The sequence below is a fragment of the Neltuma alba genome, unplaced genomic scaffold (genome assembly GCF_004799145.2).
Source record: "Neltuma alba isolate B1F8T4 unplaced genomic scaffold, ASM479914v2 tig00010372_pilon, whole genome shotgun sequence".
NCBI classification, from domain to species: Eukaryota; Viridiplantae; Streptophyta; class Magnoliopsida; order Fabales; family Fabaceae; genus Neltuma; species Neltuma alba.
The window spans coordinates 413,390-433,308 of record NW_021635277.1 but is presented as its reverse complement, the minus strand read 5'-3'; the positions used below and the strand labels follow the sequence as shown (position 1 = coordinate 433,308).

Sequence of the window (19,919 nt, the reverse complement as noted above, 5' to 3'; positions counted from 1 at the left end):
ACATGAAAACATGAATTATTTCTTGCGTCACAACATCATTGAATGCCCCTCGTATATTAATTTATTAATTTCATTTTAAATTACTTAATTATTTGTGTAATTAAATAAATATAATTACACAACTGTCTAACTTGGGGGGAATAATAAATTCAGCCAAGTTGAGGGTTAAACAGACCTAAGTAACAGAAGCTGAAGAAAAGAAGGATTGTCACGTTGAAGGAAAAAGGGGAAAATTCCCTGCAAACTCAGAATCCATTCAAGCATACAACAAATATAGACAGAACCAACTCAAAAATCCCAGCCTGAAAGAGGGGGAAAAAAATCATAGAACCTCTCGTTCTCCTAACTCAAAAGGCATCTAGATTTTATGGCCAAAGCACGAAAAGTGAATAAAATAAACCAAACAAAACCTACCAAGTCTGCCAATTTCATAAACTAGAGCAGCTTTCAAGGACCTAATGAAAACACATAAATTACAAGCCAAATCATTTAGTACACTAGAAATACCCCTTCTTCTAAAATCCGAAGCTTCAAGATTTGAACCATAGTTGACTGGCACATCACACAAGACCGGATGCATGAAGAACTTGAATTTACCCTCTACTTCTCTTTAAACCAGCTCAGAAGCACTTGCGGTGAACAATTGCAGGACCAGATTCATCATACTCACCCTTGGAAATCCACATCTGGATAGTAAGAAAAGGACAATCAATGAGCAAAGCAGTGTATAACAATCATAAATCTATCTATCCTACTAATTGGAGAAATGTGAGGTTGCAAACCTGTTGGAAGGTGCTAAGTGATGCCAAAATAGAGCCACCAATCCAGACACTGTACTTTCTTTCAGGAGGAGCAACCACCTTGATCTTCATGCTACTTGGAGCAAGGGCGGTAATTTCCTTGCTCATACGATCAGCAATGCCAGGGAACATAGTTGAACCACCACTGAGCACAATATTTCCATACAGATCCTTCCTAATATCAACATCACATTTCATGATAGAGTTGTAGGTTGTTTCGTGGATTCCAGCAGCTTCCATCCCAATGAAAGATGGCTGGTAAAGTACTTCTGGGCATCTGAATCTCTCAGCGCCGATTGTGATAACCTGCCCATCAGGCAACTCATAGCTCTTCTCTACAGCTGAACTAGTCTTAGCAGTTTCCAACTCTTGCTCATAATCAAGAGCAACATATGCTAGTTTCTCCTTCATATCACGTACAATTTCCCGTTCAGCAGAGGTAGTGAAAGTGTATCCTCTCTCAGTAAGAATTTTCATCAAGTAATCTGTCAAGTCACGTCCAGCAAGGTCCAGACGTAGGATTGCATGAGGCAGAGCATACCCTTCATAAATAGGCACTGTATGGCTCACACCATCACCAGAATCGAGCACAATACCTATTTAAAAATTCACGACTCCGATAAGAATGTACCATCAAAGTAAGCTTGGAGTTACTCAGAACAAGTGCCATTGTGCCTATTGAGTTGTGGAGATTGTCATTATTCAACAATCTTTATAAATAATTAGGGTCTTAGAGTTTACTTTAGCAACCAGATCAAGTTCAATATCAATTATCAAAACGCAAGGAATAAAATCTGGACTTGTAACAAACCTGTTGTACGACCACTCGCATAGAGAGATAGAACAGCCTGGATGGCAACATACATAGCAGGCACATTGAAAGTTTCAAACATGATTTGGGTCATCTTCTCTCTGTTGGCCTTGGGATTAAGTGGTGCCTCGGTGAGAAGTACAGGGTGTTCCTCAGGAGCAACACGAAGTTCATTGTAGAAAGTGTGATGCCAAATCTTCTCCATATCATCCCAATTGCTTACTATTCCATGCTCTATGGGGTACTTCAAGGTAAGGATGCCTCTTTTTGACTGTGCCTCATCACCCACATAAGCATCCTTCTGACCCATCCCAACCATAACACCTGTGTGGCGAGGTCGCCCAACAATGCTAGGGAACACAGCCCTTGGCGCATCATCACCAGCAAAACCAGCCTGCAAAATAGAACAGCATCAGCCTTCAGGCCTTTTAAACATGTAAAGGCTGCAATCTTCAATTTCTCATTCCTTAAAAACAGATAGACTAACCTTGACCATTCCAGTCCCATTGTCAACAACAAGAGGTTGAATGTCCTCGGCATCCGCCATCTTTTATGATCTGTACAACAGAAAGGAAATCAAATAGTTATTGCTCATTCGCTGGAAAATATGAAAGACAGTCAGTAGTAACAGCAACAATTAGCATAAGAAAATCTATGCGGGTATTAGTTTGATCATATACACCCATACAATAGAATAAAGTCGTGCCATTCTATTTTACAATCAATTCATTGGAACCAAGAAATAATACAGTTTTGTTTTGAAAGGACTTATTACATTACATGCAAAAACCTTAGAGATCAGAGGTAGGCATAACAGAAACCATAGGCAAGACCCCGAATATAAAAGACAAGTCCAATTTCCTACACTAGAATATCCGAAACGAAACAAACATCAAATCCACCGCATCACAGACACCACACATAAAAAATCAACACCTTATAACTTACCCAGACAAAAAATTGAGCAATAAAACAGATCTATCCCCTACAGAAACAAATAAAGCTAGGATGGTTTCGAATCCAGCACACATTATCAGACAAAGACTTCGGGTTACACATTCAGAATTTAAAAAAGCAAGACATGAAAAAGGGGTTTATTGAGAAACCATGCAAAACAAAATTTACTGAAAATTCACAAGATCAACTAGCTAAAACAAGAAAGGGAAACAAGGATCCAAACACACCTTTCAAATTTGAACTTGAACTCCCCGGGTTGCAGCTAAAAGAAGAACAGGAGAGAATCAGTTCGATGAAGCAGCAGCTGAAAGCAAAAGTATAAAACAGAGAATAAGAGCGAATTCCTTATTTATGCTTTTATATCAGATGAGCAAAGCTAAATGAGAGTGAAATGCAAGTGAAATGAAACTCAAATGCAGATAGAAGATGCCCACATGGCTCTGTTTGGTTGGAGCAGTAAATGAAAATTATGAATGCAAGGAATTTGAAACTGCCGAATGGCAAAGAAAAAGTTTTTCTGGGGAAAAGGTCGCAGCATGGTTTGACTGACATTAGTTTGTCTTGTTACCAATTTGTTTACTTACCATGTGCCCATTCTTAGGAAAACAAAACATGGATATTCTTCTTTGTCATATAAATAACCCATTGATATATTTAACATATTTTCCTGACTAAAACATGTTTATTACCTAGTTACGTATGGTTAGCAGCAAAAATATTTTAGATACTCCATTAAATTCTTATTATAAATATTCTTTAAATAAATTAATATATTATTCTGCTTTAAACCCCTTATAATAATGTGGGTATTAGTCTACTTTTAATTTATGAAACTAAAGATGGAGATTGTTAAACCCATGGTGTTAAAACTTAAAACCACTTCAAATGGATTGGTTCGAGTCAATAAACCAAGCCCATAATTGGAAGGATGAGAGTTTTAAGGGGTGTTTGGAAAGTATTAGAATTAATTAAAAAAAAAAATAATTTCACTCTCACATACTTAATTTAAATATTGTAAAATTACTTTTGAAAAACTAATTCAAACACTCCTTAATAGACTGACTAATTTGGTTTTTTTTTTTTTTTTAGGGTCTGAAATGATATCATCCTAAGTTTAACAACAAAAAGTAAGAGTTATGCCTTGTTTGGTTAAATGGTAAGAACTCAAATAAGCACATTTGAAATCAAATAAGTAATCTATGTATCCTATTTGCTGAATTTTTTGAAATTTCAATAAATCTTGATTTCAATTCCAATCGCACGTTTGAGCATAAACTATTAAGAGTAACTTTTATGATTGGAAAATCCAATTGAGGTTTACTACAAGAATTTCTCCTATATACCTTTTTTAATAATAATTATTAATTATTAACTTAAAATTATATTTAAATAATAATAAATAAATACTTATAAAAATTATACTAGTATTTAATTATATTTCTTTTACCTACACTTATTGCTCTTGACTAATTATATATTTATAAGCGATTTTAATAAACAAAATTTAAAAATAATCTGCATTCTTAAAATTACTTATAAGAAAAAAGTATCTAAACAAAAATCATGATTAATCAGCATTATATTTAACTGATATCACTTATAAAAATTATGATTATCTAAAATTATGATTGTTTAACGCTATTCTTAACAGACCCTTAGTCATGTTATACTTTAATAATTTTGTTTTTATTTACTCATTGATTAAAAGTATTATTCCTTCAAAATTATGTATAAATATTTTTTACATATTTTCAGTTAAATTATGGTATTATTTTAATTATAATTAGATTACTAACCCGCATTCTCAGTACTTTTGTGAAACCAAACAAGGGGTTGAGGAAAGAAAGGCTCCAGTCACGACTTGTTGGGAAGGGGAGATGATCTGAGGTGGATTTGGAATCCAACAAAGTTGTCATTGCCGTCCATGTCCCTCATGTTGATGCTCTGCCACGTCACAACGGGCGGCTATGATGGGCTGGCGGTTCCTTCGGGGGCCGCTCTCAACCGACCATACGTTCAAAGTCGTGCTATACTTTATCACTACCCACCTTCCCTTCTCATTTCATCAATTATTCATTATTTCGTTCATTTTCTGGCCAAAAATATATTTTTTATTTATAGTATAAATTCTAAGCAAGAATCACATGTTCATAACTTATTAAGGCTGAGTTTTTTTTTTGCTAGAAAGAGAAATTCCATTAAAATAAAACAAAGTACAAATCACAGGTAAATAAGTCCAAGACAAAATGTCTCCTAGAGATGCTGATTAACTACTACCAGAGTTTTTAATATAAGAATTAGTTTGATTTTTAATTTAGTTATAAATATAAGACTTTAATCCCCTTTGTCTTTAATATTTATTTATTTTGCCTAAAGTAATCATATAGTTGTTGTACTCCTCTGGTCCTTAATATAAGACTTAATTATCGAGTTGGTTTTGGTCCTAAATATAAGACGTATTTATCATATTTATCAGTTTTTTTCTAAATTACCCCTATGGATATTTTTTCAACCATAATCAAGTAGGAAAGGGAGAAGGGATATTAAGAAAAATGATTATGATATTTTAGGAAAAATGTGTCACTTTTCTTATAATTAACTAATTTACCTAACTTCTTTAATCTAATCAAATTAGTTAAATGGATCTTATATTAAGGTTGGAGGAGTATTTGTTAAGCACTTGCTGTCAATTTATAATTCAAATACACATTATTAATAAGATTATTTTAGGAAAAAAATAATATTTATTTATTATAAATAACTAACTTAACTAACTTTTTTAATCTCTACAAATTAGTTAATTAAGTCTTATATATATTAAACACCAGAAGCAATATTATTTAAACCAAGCACTATCTATCACTTTTAACTAGAGATTATAGTTGATCAAGAGTTCTCCAAATCCAAATCACCGAACAAGACTCCTTTAAAGAAGCTTTGGCGAGCCACAACGGGCAAAGTTAGTCCCCCTACAACGACATATTGATAATTAGATCATTGTATTGAAGAGTTAATGAGTAAAAATAGGAAAAAAAAATAATGAATCAAATTTGTATGTATTCTAATTTTTATATATCCAACACTCAATCATTTCAAGAGTATTTTGACAGCAGTTTGATTATTAGTACAATTTAAGAAAAACAACAATATGATCAAATCACGGATCACTAGTGCTTTCATATACTTAATGTAAATTGAAATAAGTATATAATTTAAGTACATTATTAACCAATATGTCAAATGTTGGGGGGAAATCAATGTATGATAATTCTGGGAGGGTTTAAAGGACAAGAAAAGAAGAGCACACTCTACCACTCTTTTTTTTTTTTTGCATTTTAGGGAAAAATTATATCTTCGTGCTGATGATTTTATTCAACCCGTGGCTGTAATTTGCTCAATAATTCAGTCAATATTTTGTTAAACTTTTTTATTTTATTTAACTATAGATATTTTATTAAGAACTTAAACACACACACACATATGATGGCTTGCAATAAAATAGTATCCAAAAAATTCAATGAATATTATAGAATTGAAATTTTATTTGAATTATAGTAAAGATTTAAACACAATATCTTCAATTATGAAGTCTATCTTTTGGCCAGGAAGGGTTTAAATTTAAAGTTAAATAAAAATGTTATTATAATCTTTGGCTTTTCAAGTTTGTCCTCATTTAGTTTTGGCCTCTCAAATTTTAAACTGTAAGTTTTGATTCCATAAAGAACAAAATAATTCAAGTTTTTATTGAATTATAGGAACCAATATTATAAATAAAAAGAAACTTGAGAGATCAAAACCTATAATTTGAAATTTGAGGAATCAAAATTAAAATGAAGGCAAACTTGAGAAACTAAAGTTTGTATTAATCCAAAATAAAATTACAATAATTATAGAAATACATATAAATATATATGTATTAAATTTATGTTTCTTAGTGTTTAAGGCTAAAATTGGTGTCACCTCTTTAGGCCGTGGGCCCCTTATGCGGCCAAGGAAATGATGTTAATTTATTCAATTCATTATTATTTGGTATTTCTCTTAGTTGATTGCCTACGTTGATATGATCGTATGAGAAACCTATAAATTATTAAATAATCATCAAAATTCAATTCAAAGTTTCAATTCCGCGTAACGTGAGGACCTTTTCCAAAAAAGAAAAAAGAAAAGAAAAGGTGTACGAATCATGCTAGTTGTCATCCGAGTGTATAAATGAGTTATTAGTACCCATACCTAATTTTTTAATTTCATTAAATTAGTTACATAAACAAAGTACCATGTAATTTATTTATTTATTTTATTTAGTTCATATTGTTTGTAAGTGAATTGGCTACCGTTGGTTCCAGTTTTTTTTTTTTTTCAGTTGCACGTAACGGGATAAAATTTATGGCTAATTAAACCATAAATCATTCTGCATGGGTTTTGCTAGAAGATTGCTTTTGTGGAATGATTTGGTATATATATACAATAAAAATATATACCTTACAAATCTGATAGAGTTAAATTAAAGAACCTAGAGTAAGCATGTTAATTTAGTCTAATCATCAAAACTAAACTTAGTGTTCAAATGGAATTAGGTACATTTGTTGTTTTTTCCTCCAATCATTCATTACTGTAAATATTAATATTATATATGTTTTTCAAATCGACCATTGTTTTTACTAATTATATATTCATTAATACTGTCATTTAAATTCACTATTTATTTTTATTATTATATTCGATAAAGATTTAGTATAATTTAAAACCATGCATTGCATGAGAATTCTGTCTGGTTTTGTATCTGCTCTATAATTCATGAGGGCTTTTAATTAGTCCGGTTTAAGAAATTTTAGATTTTAATAATTTCACCTATAGTCAAATGTGAAATCTTGTTTCCTCCCTTTTTTCTAAAGTTTTTTTGAGATTAATCTGTCAAGGATTCAATCGTTGAAATCATTGAAGATCTAAAGACAAATGCTGATGTGGTCTAAACATAATACTCCTCCGGTCCTTAATATAAGACCCATTTAACTAATTTGATTAAATTAAGAAAGTTAGGTAAGTTAGTTAATTATAAGAAAAGTGACACATTTTTCCTAAAACACCATAATAATCTTTTTTAATATCTCATCTCCCTCTTCTACTTGATTATGATTGAGGAAGTATCTATATGGGTAATTTAGAGAAAATTGATAAATATGATAAATGTGTCTTATATTTAGGATTAAAACCAATTTAAGAATTGGGTCTTATATTAAGAACCGGAGGAGTAATTATTTAAGCGAAAAATAGCAACAAAATATGACACAAACTTTAGCCTCATTAAAAGGCTACAAAGTTATAGTGGTTTAGCAAAAAAAAAATGGCACAAATCATGCACTTTGTAGCGGTTGTTTGTCATTATCACAAATAAATCGCTGCAAACATAAGTTTTTTTTTTTTTTTGTAGTGTGTCATTGAGAATGCTTCTTGCTAGATTGAGACCTTTTCAAGATATGAAGCATATAGAATGTGTTACATTTCTTTTTTATTCTCCATTTTTTTAATAACAGAATAAATTAAAAGTGTATATGGGTGACCATGTCTATTGCACGTTTGCTTGAAATCCACCTCAACATTAAAAAAGGAATGAGGGCTCAAAGGGTCTTAATTTTCTTAAGAAGAATTTCAAATTTGGATGGAAGAAAAAGAAAGAAGAGGTTTAATTTAGGGGGTCCTATTAAAATCTCTCTTTCTCTGCTTACATTTTTTTTTTTGGTAATATCTTTCTCTTCTCACTTGTTGTATCTTGTATTGGGAGAATCTTCTCCCAGCCTAAATGAACCAAACGAACTTGTTTTAAAAATCATGTTATTGTCCCCATGTAGAGATTTTAGCAACTAAGCATGCTATTTGGATTAGATTTTGAGGAATAAATTTTTTTAAAAAAATATTTGAGTAAAATAGATTTGAAAAAAAAAGCTAAAAGCATTTTTTTGGGTCAAAATCATGATTGTCAAAATACAGTGAATTAACTCGGACTGAGTTTTAAATTGTGAAATTTTGAAGTTTAAAGCATTTTTTAAAAATCATAAAAAAATTCAAAATTATACTAATACATGATCATAAAATATTAAAATATTATTGATTTTATGTAATTAAAGCACCGTAATAAGTGTTAGCCGTTTGTCCTAAATAATTTCCCCAAAATATAAGCTATAAAGAGATTCAACATTTTACGTAGGTAGAGTGAAAATGGTCTAAATTATAATAGGAGGTAACTGAAATTTAAAGACTAAAGTTAACCAATTTACTTATAGGGTTAATATAATCTTTGGTCCTTTAAATTTTTTTTTTTTTGATTTTAGTTCCTCAAATTTTAAACCATAAGTTTTTGTCCCTTATAGGGTATAATAGTCTAAACTTTTATTGGATTACAAGAACAAATATTATAAATGAAAAGAAACTTGAAGGATCAAAACATATGGTTTAAAATTTAAAGGACCAAAACAAAAATGAAAACAAATTTGATAGATTAAAAATTATATTATCCCTAACTTATATAATGTTTTATTTGGATCCTGGTTAAATTTATTATTAAAAGCATGACCTAACCGTAAAAAGGCTACTAAAAAACTTGAAAACTTTTTTTTTTTTGGCCAAAAGAAAAACCTTGAAAACTTAAACCATCAAAGTTGGGCTTTTAAAGTTATTTGATTTGAACTCAAGCTCAAATAATTACAAACTCTCAACTATTTTTTAATATTTAAAGCGACTCTTATATTTAATGTTTGAAAGTGCTTTAAATAGAATTATTTTTAATAAAAAGCATTTGTGTCTACCAAAACACAAAATGATTTTATAATATATGGAGTAAGTATGTAAAAAGAATTTTATTTTAATTTATGTAAAAGTACTTTTTAAAAGTATTTTTAGGGTTAACCAAACAATTTTTAAACTAATCACCCGTCATTGTATAAACACAAATTTACAGGTCTTAATATACTCCTCCGGTCCTTATTATAAGACCCAATTTGACTTTTTATTTGGTCCTAATTATAAGACCCAATCCATTTTGTCTCTTATATTTATGCATTTTTTTCCAAGATAATCCTTCTAATAATGATAGTTTTAGCCAATATACTTAATTAGCAAGGATATTTTAGAAATGACAACACTTATTTATTATAAATAACCAATTTAACTTACTTCCTTAATTTCCTCAAATAAGTCAATTGGGTCTTATAATTAGAACCGGAAGAGTATATATATTTATCAATTATAGAGATTGTAAATTTAACCACAAGAGCAATCCATTCATCACGCTGGCAGAAAAACAAATTTCATTCAGCACGATATTTTTTGTGTTTTGGCACAAAGAAGGGCCTTAGGTATTCAAATTCAGAAATTTGTGGTCCTTCAGTACAGGTAACTCCTGATTTTGGTTCTTAGCATAATTTCCTCGAATTCTGGAATCATCCTGAATTTCCCTCCACGGTTCGGATCAAACCCGGATCCGCCATTTATGCCTCGAGTTCGTTCCGCTCCGCTGAAACCAACGATCACCGCAGCCATTGTCTACCACTATTTCCAACTGCTAGATCTCCTTGACCTGCGACCCTCGTCTTCTTCTTACTAACACAATGTACGCCCCAAGTTCCTTGTTCATTCCGTTACTTCTCAATCTGATCTATGTTTGTCTCTAATTTTTATTTTCGGTAGTGTATTTTTCTTTAATCTGAATGTGGTGCTATAAAAGTGTTTTGCAAATCTAGGGTTTCGGAATTTGCTGTAAGTTGATTGTTTAGTTATGAAACCCATAGAATGTTTTTAGATAAAGGCCTGAAATTAACTTCTAGTCCTCATTTGATTCCCGCGGAAACTGTTATAATAGGAGTTATAAATTGAGATACTGATGTTCTTTGTAGTTGCATCCATTTTTTTTTTTTTTAATTTTTTTGGTATCGTAATCAATGTGGGGCAGATGTTTAACGCAATAAATTGGGACTGTCATACGCTAGCGTTCCGACTTAGTTGAACTTAGCTTCTTTCTGCATTCTTCACATTTATCGGAGCTTGATATGCTGCAGCCTTTTGTCTATAACCCCTTGAAAAATGGATTATTCTGAGGCCAGAAATGATGCTAGGGGATGCTTGTAAGGTGTCTGCTATTTTGATTCCTGATAAAATTTGTCCCTTCATGTTTTGCGGTGCTTTGGATAGCATCTTTAAAGTGAAAAAGATGATGTCTTCCAAGTGTTTGAGGTTGGGTTTGTGGTTTAGTGATTCATTTGACATTCCATACTTTTTCTGGTATTAGCTAATATATCTGTTTCCTCATGCTCAGCTGCATGAACTTTGTGCATACCTTGCTCTTTGTATACATGCTCACCTTTATTTTGGAAATTGACACTTTATCCTCTGGGAAATGACTGCTTTCCTCATGAGTTTAATGATTTTTCCCATGATTTCATTTGTATTTTCATATCTCTGTGTGTGAGAGTGTGCGAGAAAGGCACCTTATTGGATTCATATTGGATTGCATTTTATGTTACTTTCAGAAAAGGCAGATACTATCCCTAAAATAAGCACGCAGCTAACTAATGAAGTTTACAAAATGTTTGAACTCATTTTTTGGGCCCTACATCTGTATTTATTCTCGTTTTGGGGTTGTGGCCCCTAGGTCTAGAGATTGATATAAATTCCTTGGGAATGCAATCGGCAAAACCGGACCTAGGTAGTGCATCCTAAGCCAGATACCTTACAAATTCTTATATTTTAAATATCTACATCCTACGGTAATCATTTGGAGCCATGGCATTCCAATTACTGGATTTTTTTTTTTTTGGTAGGATCATACAGAAGAAATATCTTTTGATAATAGACTTGTTGAAGTGAGCTATGGATTGCAATATTGCATATATGCAAAACTGACCCATAAGAGCATAGCAATATCGCAAATAAGTGATAAGTAAAGTTGTGGACTTGTAGTATCCTTTTTAGACAGGGTGATCTGTTTTTTCTTTTGTTTCTTTTTTTTTTTTTTTGTTGGGGGGGGGGTGGTCCTATGAGGTATTGTATTCCTCCCGATGAAAATTATTGCATATTTAGGAGTTTGAGTTTTTAGATTTGGTTTTGCATTTTGTAACTGCAGCATCAGTTGCTTCTTGTAAGTTTTGTTGCTTATGTTTATTTTGGCTCTGGTCGTTGCTCTGCTGTTTAGTTTTCAATATTGTTATTTCATAGTGTTTTATTGTGAATATAGGGCTGACGAAGAACCTGTTGATCCTAAGGGATACCTTGAAGAGTCTTGCAAACCAAAGTGTGTTAAACCATTACTTGAATATCAGGTATGCATTTTGAAAATTTTCTTTTTGATGTGTAGGATTGGAAGCCTTATCATTTCATTGACTAATCAGCTTTTGTCTCAAGGACATGGACTCAAGGTCCTTTTACTTACAATCAGTTATAGACAGGGGACACCTGTGGCATCAAATGATTCTGAAAAAATTCACTTTGAAATTTCTTATTTTATTTTGGTCACACTGGTTGTGATATATAGTAGAATGTGGGCCCTAGAGATTCAGTTGATCAGTTATTCACCCTCGAGAAGGAAACAAAAATGAACATGAACAAAAATAAAGACTCATAAGGTGGGTAAAACTGTTTGAGACAAAACAGCATAAATTCTTATGAAGAATCTGCCATGAGGAAATTTAGAATGGCAGGGATGCTGTTGGAGTATTATAGGGTGGGCGCGTAAGGAATTGAAGATGATATTCGATGGATATAATTTAGTTAAATATAGAACAAAAGGTGATCACTAGCCATGGCAAGAAATAGGGAAAACTATTAGAAATGTGATGTAGATGTAGCAAACAGTTTTCTGGGCTGCTGTTATCCTATTCTCTGGGCTTTGTTTTGCACCATGATTATTTAAATTGGATCATACCAATCAACTCACTGGTAAACCGGTGGTTTTAGAAACCATTCAAGCTTGCTTTCTTCACCTTGCTTTCTAAATTAGAAGTTGGCAATGCAATCTCAAACTTGGGATGGAAAGATGTTGTGTATTTTCTATCTCCCAAATCTTCGTGTGAATGCAATTTTTCATAGCAGATAAAGTTCAATTCTTCTACTTTCTGCAGGCATGCGTTAAAAGGATCCAAGGTGATGAATCTGGGCACAAACATTGCACAGGACAATATTTTGATTATTGGTCATGCATCGACAAATGTGTAAGTATCACTTTATAGAATATATTGAACAAGTCACATTATAGCTTTGTATTCAATTTTAAGAGCTATAATAAAAGTTGTGTTGTGCTTTACGATCTATTTACATAAATTTGCTAATCCAAACACCCTCTAAACCATAATCCTTCAATGCATGCAGGTTGCACCGAAGCTATTCTCCAAACTGAAGTGATGGCAGATGATTTTGGTATATTGTGATGATTATCTTTTCATCTCCTATTTTGTTGGAAATGACTGCTCCCTCACATTTGCCTTTGCACCCGTTATTGTGGTTACTGTGAAAGTTTGAACTCAGGGTGATCTTAGGTCGGTCTTTAATAAAAAAGAAAAAAAGTGAAACACTAGCGAAGTCGTTACTCCTTTTGATTTGGAAGGATGCTTTTTCACTTGACAATGTGGTGGATCTGACTTTTTAAGTGGGATTTTGTCGTGCAATGGAAGTTTAATTTGTCTGGGCCGACGTACATTGTGGGGTTAAATTATTATTATTGAGGGGAGTTCATAATTAATACATATATTATGTGCCTATTATCTTTATTATTAATTTTTTATATCAAACAATTTTTGGAAGCTTCATATCATATGCAATTTTAATATATAAAATAAAAAAATATTGTTAATTTTTTTTTAAAACTAATTTAACCATGATCTAACTGGAATCTGACTAATGGAGCCTGAACTGGCGTCTTGACGAGTTCATTAAGTTTGATTTTTGAGATGCATGATAAAATGAAGCGAGAAGAATTATAAATAGGCCCCAAATGAAAACTAATTATTTCTTATCTCATCTATATGTCATGCTTTAATATTCACGTAACAGAATTAACTTTTAAATTTGCAAGTAGTTAAGATTTGCGGGTAATTAATTTTTTTCCCATTTGGCCCCTGCATGTAATTCTTCCAATAACATAAAGCAATTTGAAATTAAAATTTCCAAGAGCATATATGTCTCTCGACTTCATACTATTCTATCTAGTGAAATAGAAATTTCAAAAGGCAGACACCTTATTCGGGGGCGGGGGCGGGGGCGGGGGCGGGAGGGGAGGGGACATTTTAGCTCCCCTCCAAATTAGAGGTTTTTAGAAGGGAGTCAAATTTTTGGACTATTATGCCATTATAGTTTTTTTAATATTCCACTTCTACCTATAAAATATATTATTATAATATTTATTTCAAATAAAAAATATATTATCCTAAGTAAAAAAATAAAAAATATATACAATATTATAATTAAAAATATATTATAAAAAAGTATTTAAATAAAAAATTATAATATTATAAAATTAATTGTTTTTTATAAATATATTATTTATTAAATATATTTTAAAGCTGGAAAAAAAGATAGCCTAAAGAGAATAAAATTTCATTTTTCTTAGAGCATATAAAATTTGTTAATTTGATTATTTTAAATATATTATTATATTAATTATAATAAAAAATTACTGTACCAATTTTTTAATACACATATTAACATGATAAGACTGAATTTTTTATTAAATTATATGATTTAAATTAAGATGTAAATTAATTTATATAATATAACAATAAAAAACATAAACTAATATGTAAGGGTAAAATGATAAATTGATTATTACTATCCCTCCCCTCCCTTCCTTGAACCAAACAAGGGATCATTAAATGTCCTCCCCTCCCCTCCTTTTTAATCAAACCAAACAAGGTGAGGTTGAAACCTTCCCCCTTCCCTCCCCTACCCTCCCCTCAAACCAAATAAGCCCTAAAAGATTTGTATCACCAGTACGTGTGTGATACGCACTAAAAATGATTTTTAAAATAACAAGACCATAATGTTGTTTGAAAAAGGAAGTACATAAATACTCCTCTTGATTCTAGACGTAAGATTTATTTTGTGTTATAAATTATATTAGAAAGTAAGTGTTACATTTATGAGGAGAGTACCAATATAATAAAATAGAAGCTTCAGAGATACTCTTCCGGTCCTTATTATAAGACCCCATTTGACTTTTTATTTGGTCTTAATTATAAGACCCAATTCATTTTGTCTCTTATATTTATGCATTTTTTCCCAAGATAATCCTTCTAATAATGATAGTTTTAGCCAATATACTTAATTAGCAAGGATATTTTAGGAATGACAACACTTATTTATTATAAATAACCAACTTAACTTACTTCCTTAATCTCCTCAAATAAGTCAATTGGGTCTTATAATTAGGACCGGAGGAGTACTACTTATTATATTACTTTTTATTTGAGTCATGAAGGCATCTAGCGTATGTTTGCATCAACGTTTTCAACGGAAAACATGCATTGGAATGATGCAAACCCACGTTACTAGCAGGTAAATGCTCAAACAAATATTTGGTGAGCATTTTTGCAAATGAGCTTTTGGGTAAAGAAAATAGCCTAATGCTAAAGCTAATTTTTTGAGCTTTTGCGGTCACAAACGTGAAGAGAGAAAAGATGGTAATGAAGAAAGAAAAAATTACTCCTAACAAATGCAATAATTTGATACTACATATTCTTATAATATAAGAGTTAGATAACTAATTTAAAGATATTAATAAAATTAATTAAATTAGTTATTTATAATAAATTAATATTATATTGCTTAAAATATTCTTATTAATCATGTGCATTAAAACTATCCATCAATAAAAACTCTTTAATGTGTATAATCATTATAGGGATTACTTAGGAACAAACTAAATAAATATTAGAGACAAAATGGATTGAAATCTTATATTTAGTATATTCAAATTTTCTCAATAATATATTAACTATTTTTATAATTTTAATATTTTTTTAAAATTATCACATTATATACATAATTAGTTAACAAAATTTATGTTCTTTTAGTAATTTTACATCTAAACTTATTTTTCTACAATTAATCCAAACAAGTTTAAGTTGACTTTTCTTCAAATGTCTTTTCTTCAAATGTCAATCCAAACATAAATCACCTTACATTAATTGACTTTTATCTTAGCTCACGTTTGTAAAAGTCAGATAAAACAAAAATCAGTTTTGTTACCGCCAATCCAAACAAACTTTGCGTGTTTGGGGAAGGCACTGGTAGTTAAGTCATCTTTGAGATTTTTGATTGGACGGTGGCTTCTCATGGCAATCGCTTTTGGCTTCATAAAATTTTTAGATGAGTTCCAATCAGAAAAAGAACCAGTTTGTGGATGTAATTAAATGTAGGGTGTTTGGATACCTCCAAATTAAAAGGCATTTTTTAAAAATATTTTCTCGCAAGTCAAGATATAACTCCTCTTATTTTGTTTATTGTAAAATCACTTTTAAAATTATGATCGCTCATGCACACACGTTCTTGTTGAATGATGTTTGTTGTGTGATGCCAAAGTGATGATTGTGTTAGGGTTTTGTAATTATGTGTAGTTTGTTGGCTTTTATTCAATAAAATGATAATTCAGCTGCAACAAACAATTATCCATATTGATGTGTTTTTGTAGAACGATCAGTTTAAGGTTCTTATTATTATATATGAACGTATCAACGTGGTAAGATTAATTCTTTCTTTTGTACTCTTGGCTTTGATTTCTCATTTCATCATCTTGATGCTTTTTTCAGCACTGTGATGCCCGGAATAGATATATAACTTGCAAGTTTAGAAAGCCAACTTTGTATTTCTTTCTTTTAACGCTTAGATTCTATTGAATTGTGTAAAAGAGAGTGAATGAATAATAGTAGCAGTAGCAACAGTATTAAAAGTAATAGTAATAGTAGTAGAATTGGCATCTAATGAAATGTGTAGATAATTTTTTTTTTTATGGATATGTAATTAGATGAAATTTGACTAATGCTGGGCCTAATTAGAGATAACCCTTTAAAAGACATTTTTACCATTCATTTAGACTATCTCACCCCATAAAGAGGATAACACAAGTTTGAATTTTAAAAAGTATATTTGTTAGGAGGGTTTTAAGCCTTTAACTTTTTACTTCTAGCTCAACAAGAATTAATTTCAAGTACAAAGTGACTTAAGAAAACTATAATCACTTTATACCCAAAAAAAAAAAATCATTTAGACTAGATATCTCATGCTTACGTGATCAAAATCCTGTTCTCTAGAACTAATGTATACGGGTCAAAAAACTTTTCTTTTTTTTTTTGGACTCAGGGTCAAAAAACTTTAGTAAGAGAGATTAGAGTCCAAGAGGAAACAATTGCGCGACTCCTTATAAATCATATATATATATATATGTATATAAAATATTTTTTTCTAATTATATTATATTAAATTATATAAGGATTATTTTAACTGACATTTCTATGTGCATCTCACTCTATCTTTGCCATTTGAGATAGATTCAGGTGTGGATATATATTTTATATTTTAATTAATAACAATAAATGATATTGATGAGGGTCAAATGTACGTGCTCAGGACATAACTAGAAATTTCTTCTGCATGCGATGTATGGATTAGCATATTTGATTAGATTTAAAATTTTAATAAATTACATTATCTATTATAGCTCAAAATCTACTTTTTATAAGAGTATGATTTTTTTTATTCATTCAAATAGAACTTGAATTAGAGATGCAGAATTTAAGAGGAATCAATAAAAAATTAAAATTATTTATTTATTTCTTCATTTAAGGCTCCAATTGACATATTATTTAATTATGATGCTCCACATTTAATGCAATATATTCAAATTCCAATTAAAATATTATTCAAATTTAAAATTAATTATTAATTTCTTCATTTAAGCATCTAATTGAAATTTCATTTATTTATAATATTTCTTATTTAATTCAATATATTCAAGTTTCAATTAATATATTATTCAAATTTCATTAATTGAATATATTCGGATTCAATAATATGATCTATTTTCAAACAAATTGGGTATTACAAGTTTTTAAAAATATAGTTGATGATTGATTGATTTTTATAGCAGTACAAAAGCATACTAGTCTCCTTATTATTTCACCTTAATTGTTACAATTATCTCTTTTGACTCTCAAAATTCAAGAAAGTTAATTAATTCAATAGTTAGTCAGCCGTTAATTACATATTTAGACCAAAATTTTGAGGTGAAATTTTGAAACATTTATTTATTAAAATTAATTAAGATGAAGAGGCAGAGGGAAAATTATTACTCCTCCGATCCTAAATATAAGACTCTTATACTAATGTGTATAAGACACTGGTATAAAGATCTTATATTTAGGATCGGAAGAATATGATATATTTTGCGGGAGGTGAAAAATGAATGCGCGTCAATGATATATGAATGAGTCGTCTCAACTATTTTCTTACTTGCCGTTTTCTTATTATTTAATAAATATTTTATATTTTATTTGTTGGGAACTTGTTCAAAATACCAACATTACAATGTCAAATTAACTTGCTGCGTGGGTTAGCTTTAGATATCTCCAGGAAGCAAACTTTCTAGACTTCTAATGGCCAAGTCCTCACCAACATGACAGTCACGTCTAACCAAAAAGGAATAAAAGTTTAAGACACGCAATTAACTTTACTTTGTTGAATTATATATGTTTTACAAATGAATGTTGTATTTACTTATATATTAATTTTTATTTGAATATTACTTTTTAGGATTATATATGAATATTTTTATATTTTTAATTAAATTAAATTAAATTATTTTAATTATAATGGACTTGATCCCAGTTCTCACTCTTGAACTACCTTCGGGTGTGTTTGGATGAAACCAAACCGTGGTTTGGAAAAGTGATTCTGGAGAATAGATTCTGGGAAGAATAGATTCTAGAAAATAGATTTTATAAAAAAGTGATTTTGAGAAGTGAGAGTGTTTGGATAGTTGTTATCAGAAGCATTTTTTATATATATAAATTACTAAAAAAAAGAAATAAGTTAATATGATAATTACAGAAAAAATAGATTTTATGATATATTTTAATTTAGAGGAATAAAATTGTTAATAATATATTTTTTATTAACATAATTAATAATACATAAGATAATATAATTAATAAATAATTAATATGTATATATATTTATAAAATATAAGATTAAATATGTTTATAAAAAAAATATGTTTATAAAAAAAATAACAAGATACATATCCTATAGGCTCTCACACTCTCTCTTTTTTCTCCAAAAGCAAAAAAATTTTGCTTTTCCAAAAACCATAGTTTTGGAGCCAAAACCATAATTTGACCCAAAATCATGGTTTTGGTTTTTGAGGGGGTGTTTGGATAGTATTTTGTGCAAACTATGGTTTGGGCTTCCAAACCATGGTTTGCAAGTGCATCCAAACGCCGCCGAAAATCTAGTTTTCCATACAAGATTTCTGAAATAGTGGGTTTTGCCTGAAACTTTTTATTTAAAATATTTTAAGTTTAAAAAAAAAACTGTACTTGTGTCAATGAATAGTATTTTAATATATAGTCAAGACTTTTTTCCTATGTCCTTACCAACATGACAGTCACGTCTAACCAAAAAAGAGTAGAAGTCTAGGACACGCAATTAAGGGATAAGATTTAGCGAAATTCCCTGTAATTAATACGGTGAACTAAAGTTCAAATTTCAGCTAAAATTATAAAAGTTCAGGACACTTGCTAGGAAGCTTCGGGATGATAACTTCATCATCTTCTGTCTATCTGTTTATTATTATAATAAAGTCTACTAATTTTTACTGTACATGTATAGTAAATATATCTTTGCTTAGTCAGATATTCATATAAAAAATATATTTTTATTATAAATCTAATATAAAAACGTTTTTACTGATTTAATATAATTTTCTTATTTTAGCTTTTTTACTTTTTCTTTTAAATTATATGGAATTATGTTAGATTTTTTATTATTTATACATGCTTGAAATCAGCTATTAATTTTTCAAATGACTTATAAATACTGAGATGTATGGGGTAATAAATTATGAAATAAGATATTTTGTTAAAATTTATAATTTACGCAGAGTAAAAAAATTAATAAATAATTTCGTTCATATTATTAACCAGACTAGCTTTTCAATTTCACGGGGTGAAAGATTATGAAATAAAATAATGTGTCATTTATATTTTTATTATGTATAAAAAATAAAACAGTCTTTTTAATATTTTTAATATGCACAGGACCATAAATTTTGAATGGCACGCTGTTGCTTATATTTTTTTAATTTGTACTAGGCACGA

General features: G+C 30.0%; 2 protein-coding genes across 2 annotated transcripts; one reads left to right on the top strand and one right to left on the bottom strand.

Moving 5' to 3' along the window:
* Positions 1-213: 213 nt before the first annotated feature.
* Positions 214-2,893, bottom strand: LOC114756127 (actin-1-like). Its single transcript, XM_028945044.1, has 5 exons — positions 2,796-2,893; positions 2,099-2,168; positions 1,612-2,005; positions 783-1,396; positions 214-686 (listed from the first exon to the last, which is right to left on the bottom strand). The coding sequence occupies exons 2-5, from the start codon at positions 2,156-2,158 to the stop codon at positions 621-623; spliced, it is 1,134 nt and encodes a 377-aa protein (XP_028800877.1). The 5' UTR covers positions 2,159-2,168; positions 2,796-2,893; the 3' UTR covers positions 214-620.
* Positions 2,894-10,061: 7,168 nt separating this feature from the next.
* On the top strand, positions 10,062-13,242 carry LOC114756130 (cytochrome b-c1 complex subunit 6). The gene is made up of 4 exons (XM_028945048.1): positions 10,062-10,171; positions 11,792-11,876; positions 12,675-12,764; positions 12,922-13,242. Coding segments are annotated over exons 1-4 (210 nt in total). The 5' UTR covers positions 10,062-10,169; the 3' UTR covers positions 12,955-13,242.
* The last annotated feature ends 6,677 nt before the right edge of the window (positions 13,243-19,919 follow it).

What these genes read in the sequence shown, in the direction of transcription:
- LOC114756127 (XM_028945044.1), bottom strand. Translation starts at nt 2,158, where the DNA reads ATGGCGGATGCCGAGGACATTCAACCTCTTGTTGTTGACAATGGGACT. An exon ending in ATGGGACTGGAATGGTCAAG is followed by an intron (nt 2,006 to 2,098) that starts GTTAGTCTATCT and finishes TCTATTTTGCAG; the next exon opens with GCTGGTTTTGCTGGTGATGA. An exon ending in TGCGAGTGGTCGTACAACAG is followed by an intron (nt 1,397 to 1,611) that starts GTTTGTTACAAG and finishes ATTTTTAAATAG; the next exon opens with GTATTGTGCTCGATTCTGGT.
- LOC114756130 (XM_028945048.1), top strand. An exon ending in AACCATTACTTGAATATCAG is followed by an intron (nt 11,877 to 12,674) that starts GTATGCATTTTG and finishes TACTTTCTGCAG; the next exon opens with GCATGCGTTAAAAGGATCCA. An exon ending in GGTCATGCATCGACAAATGT is followed by an intron (nt 12,765 to 12,921) that starts GTAAGTATCACT and finishes CAATGCATGCAG; the next exon opens with GTTGCACCGAAGCTATTCTC.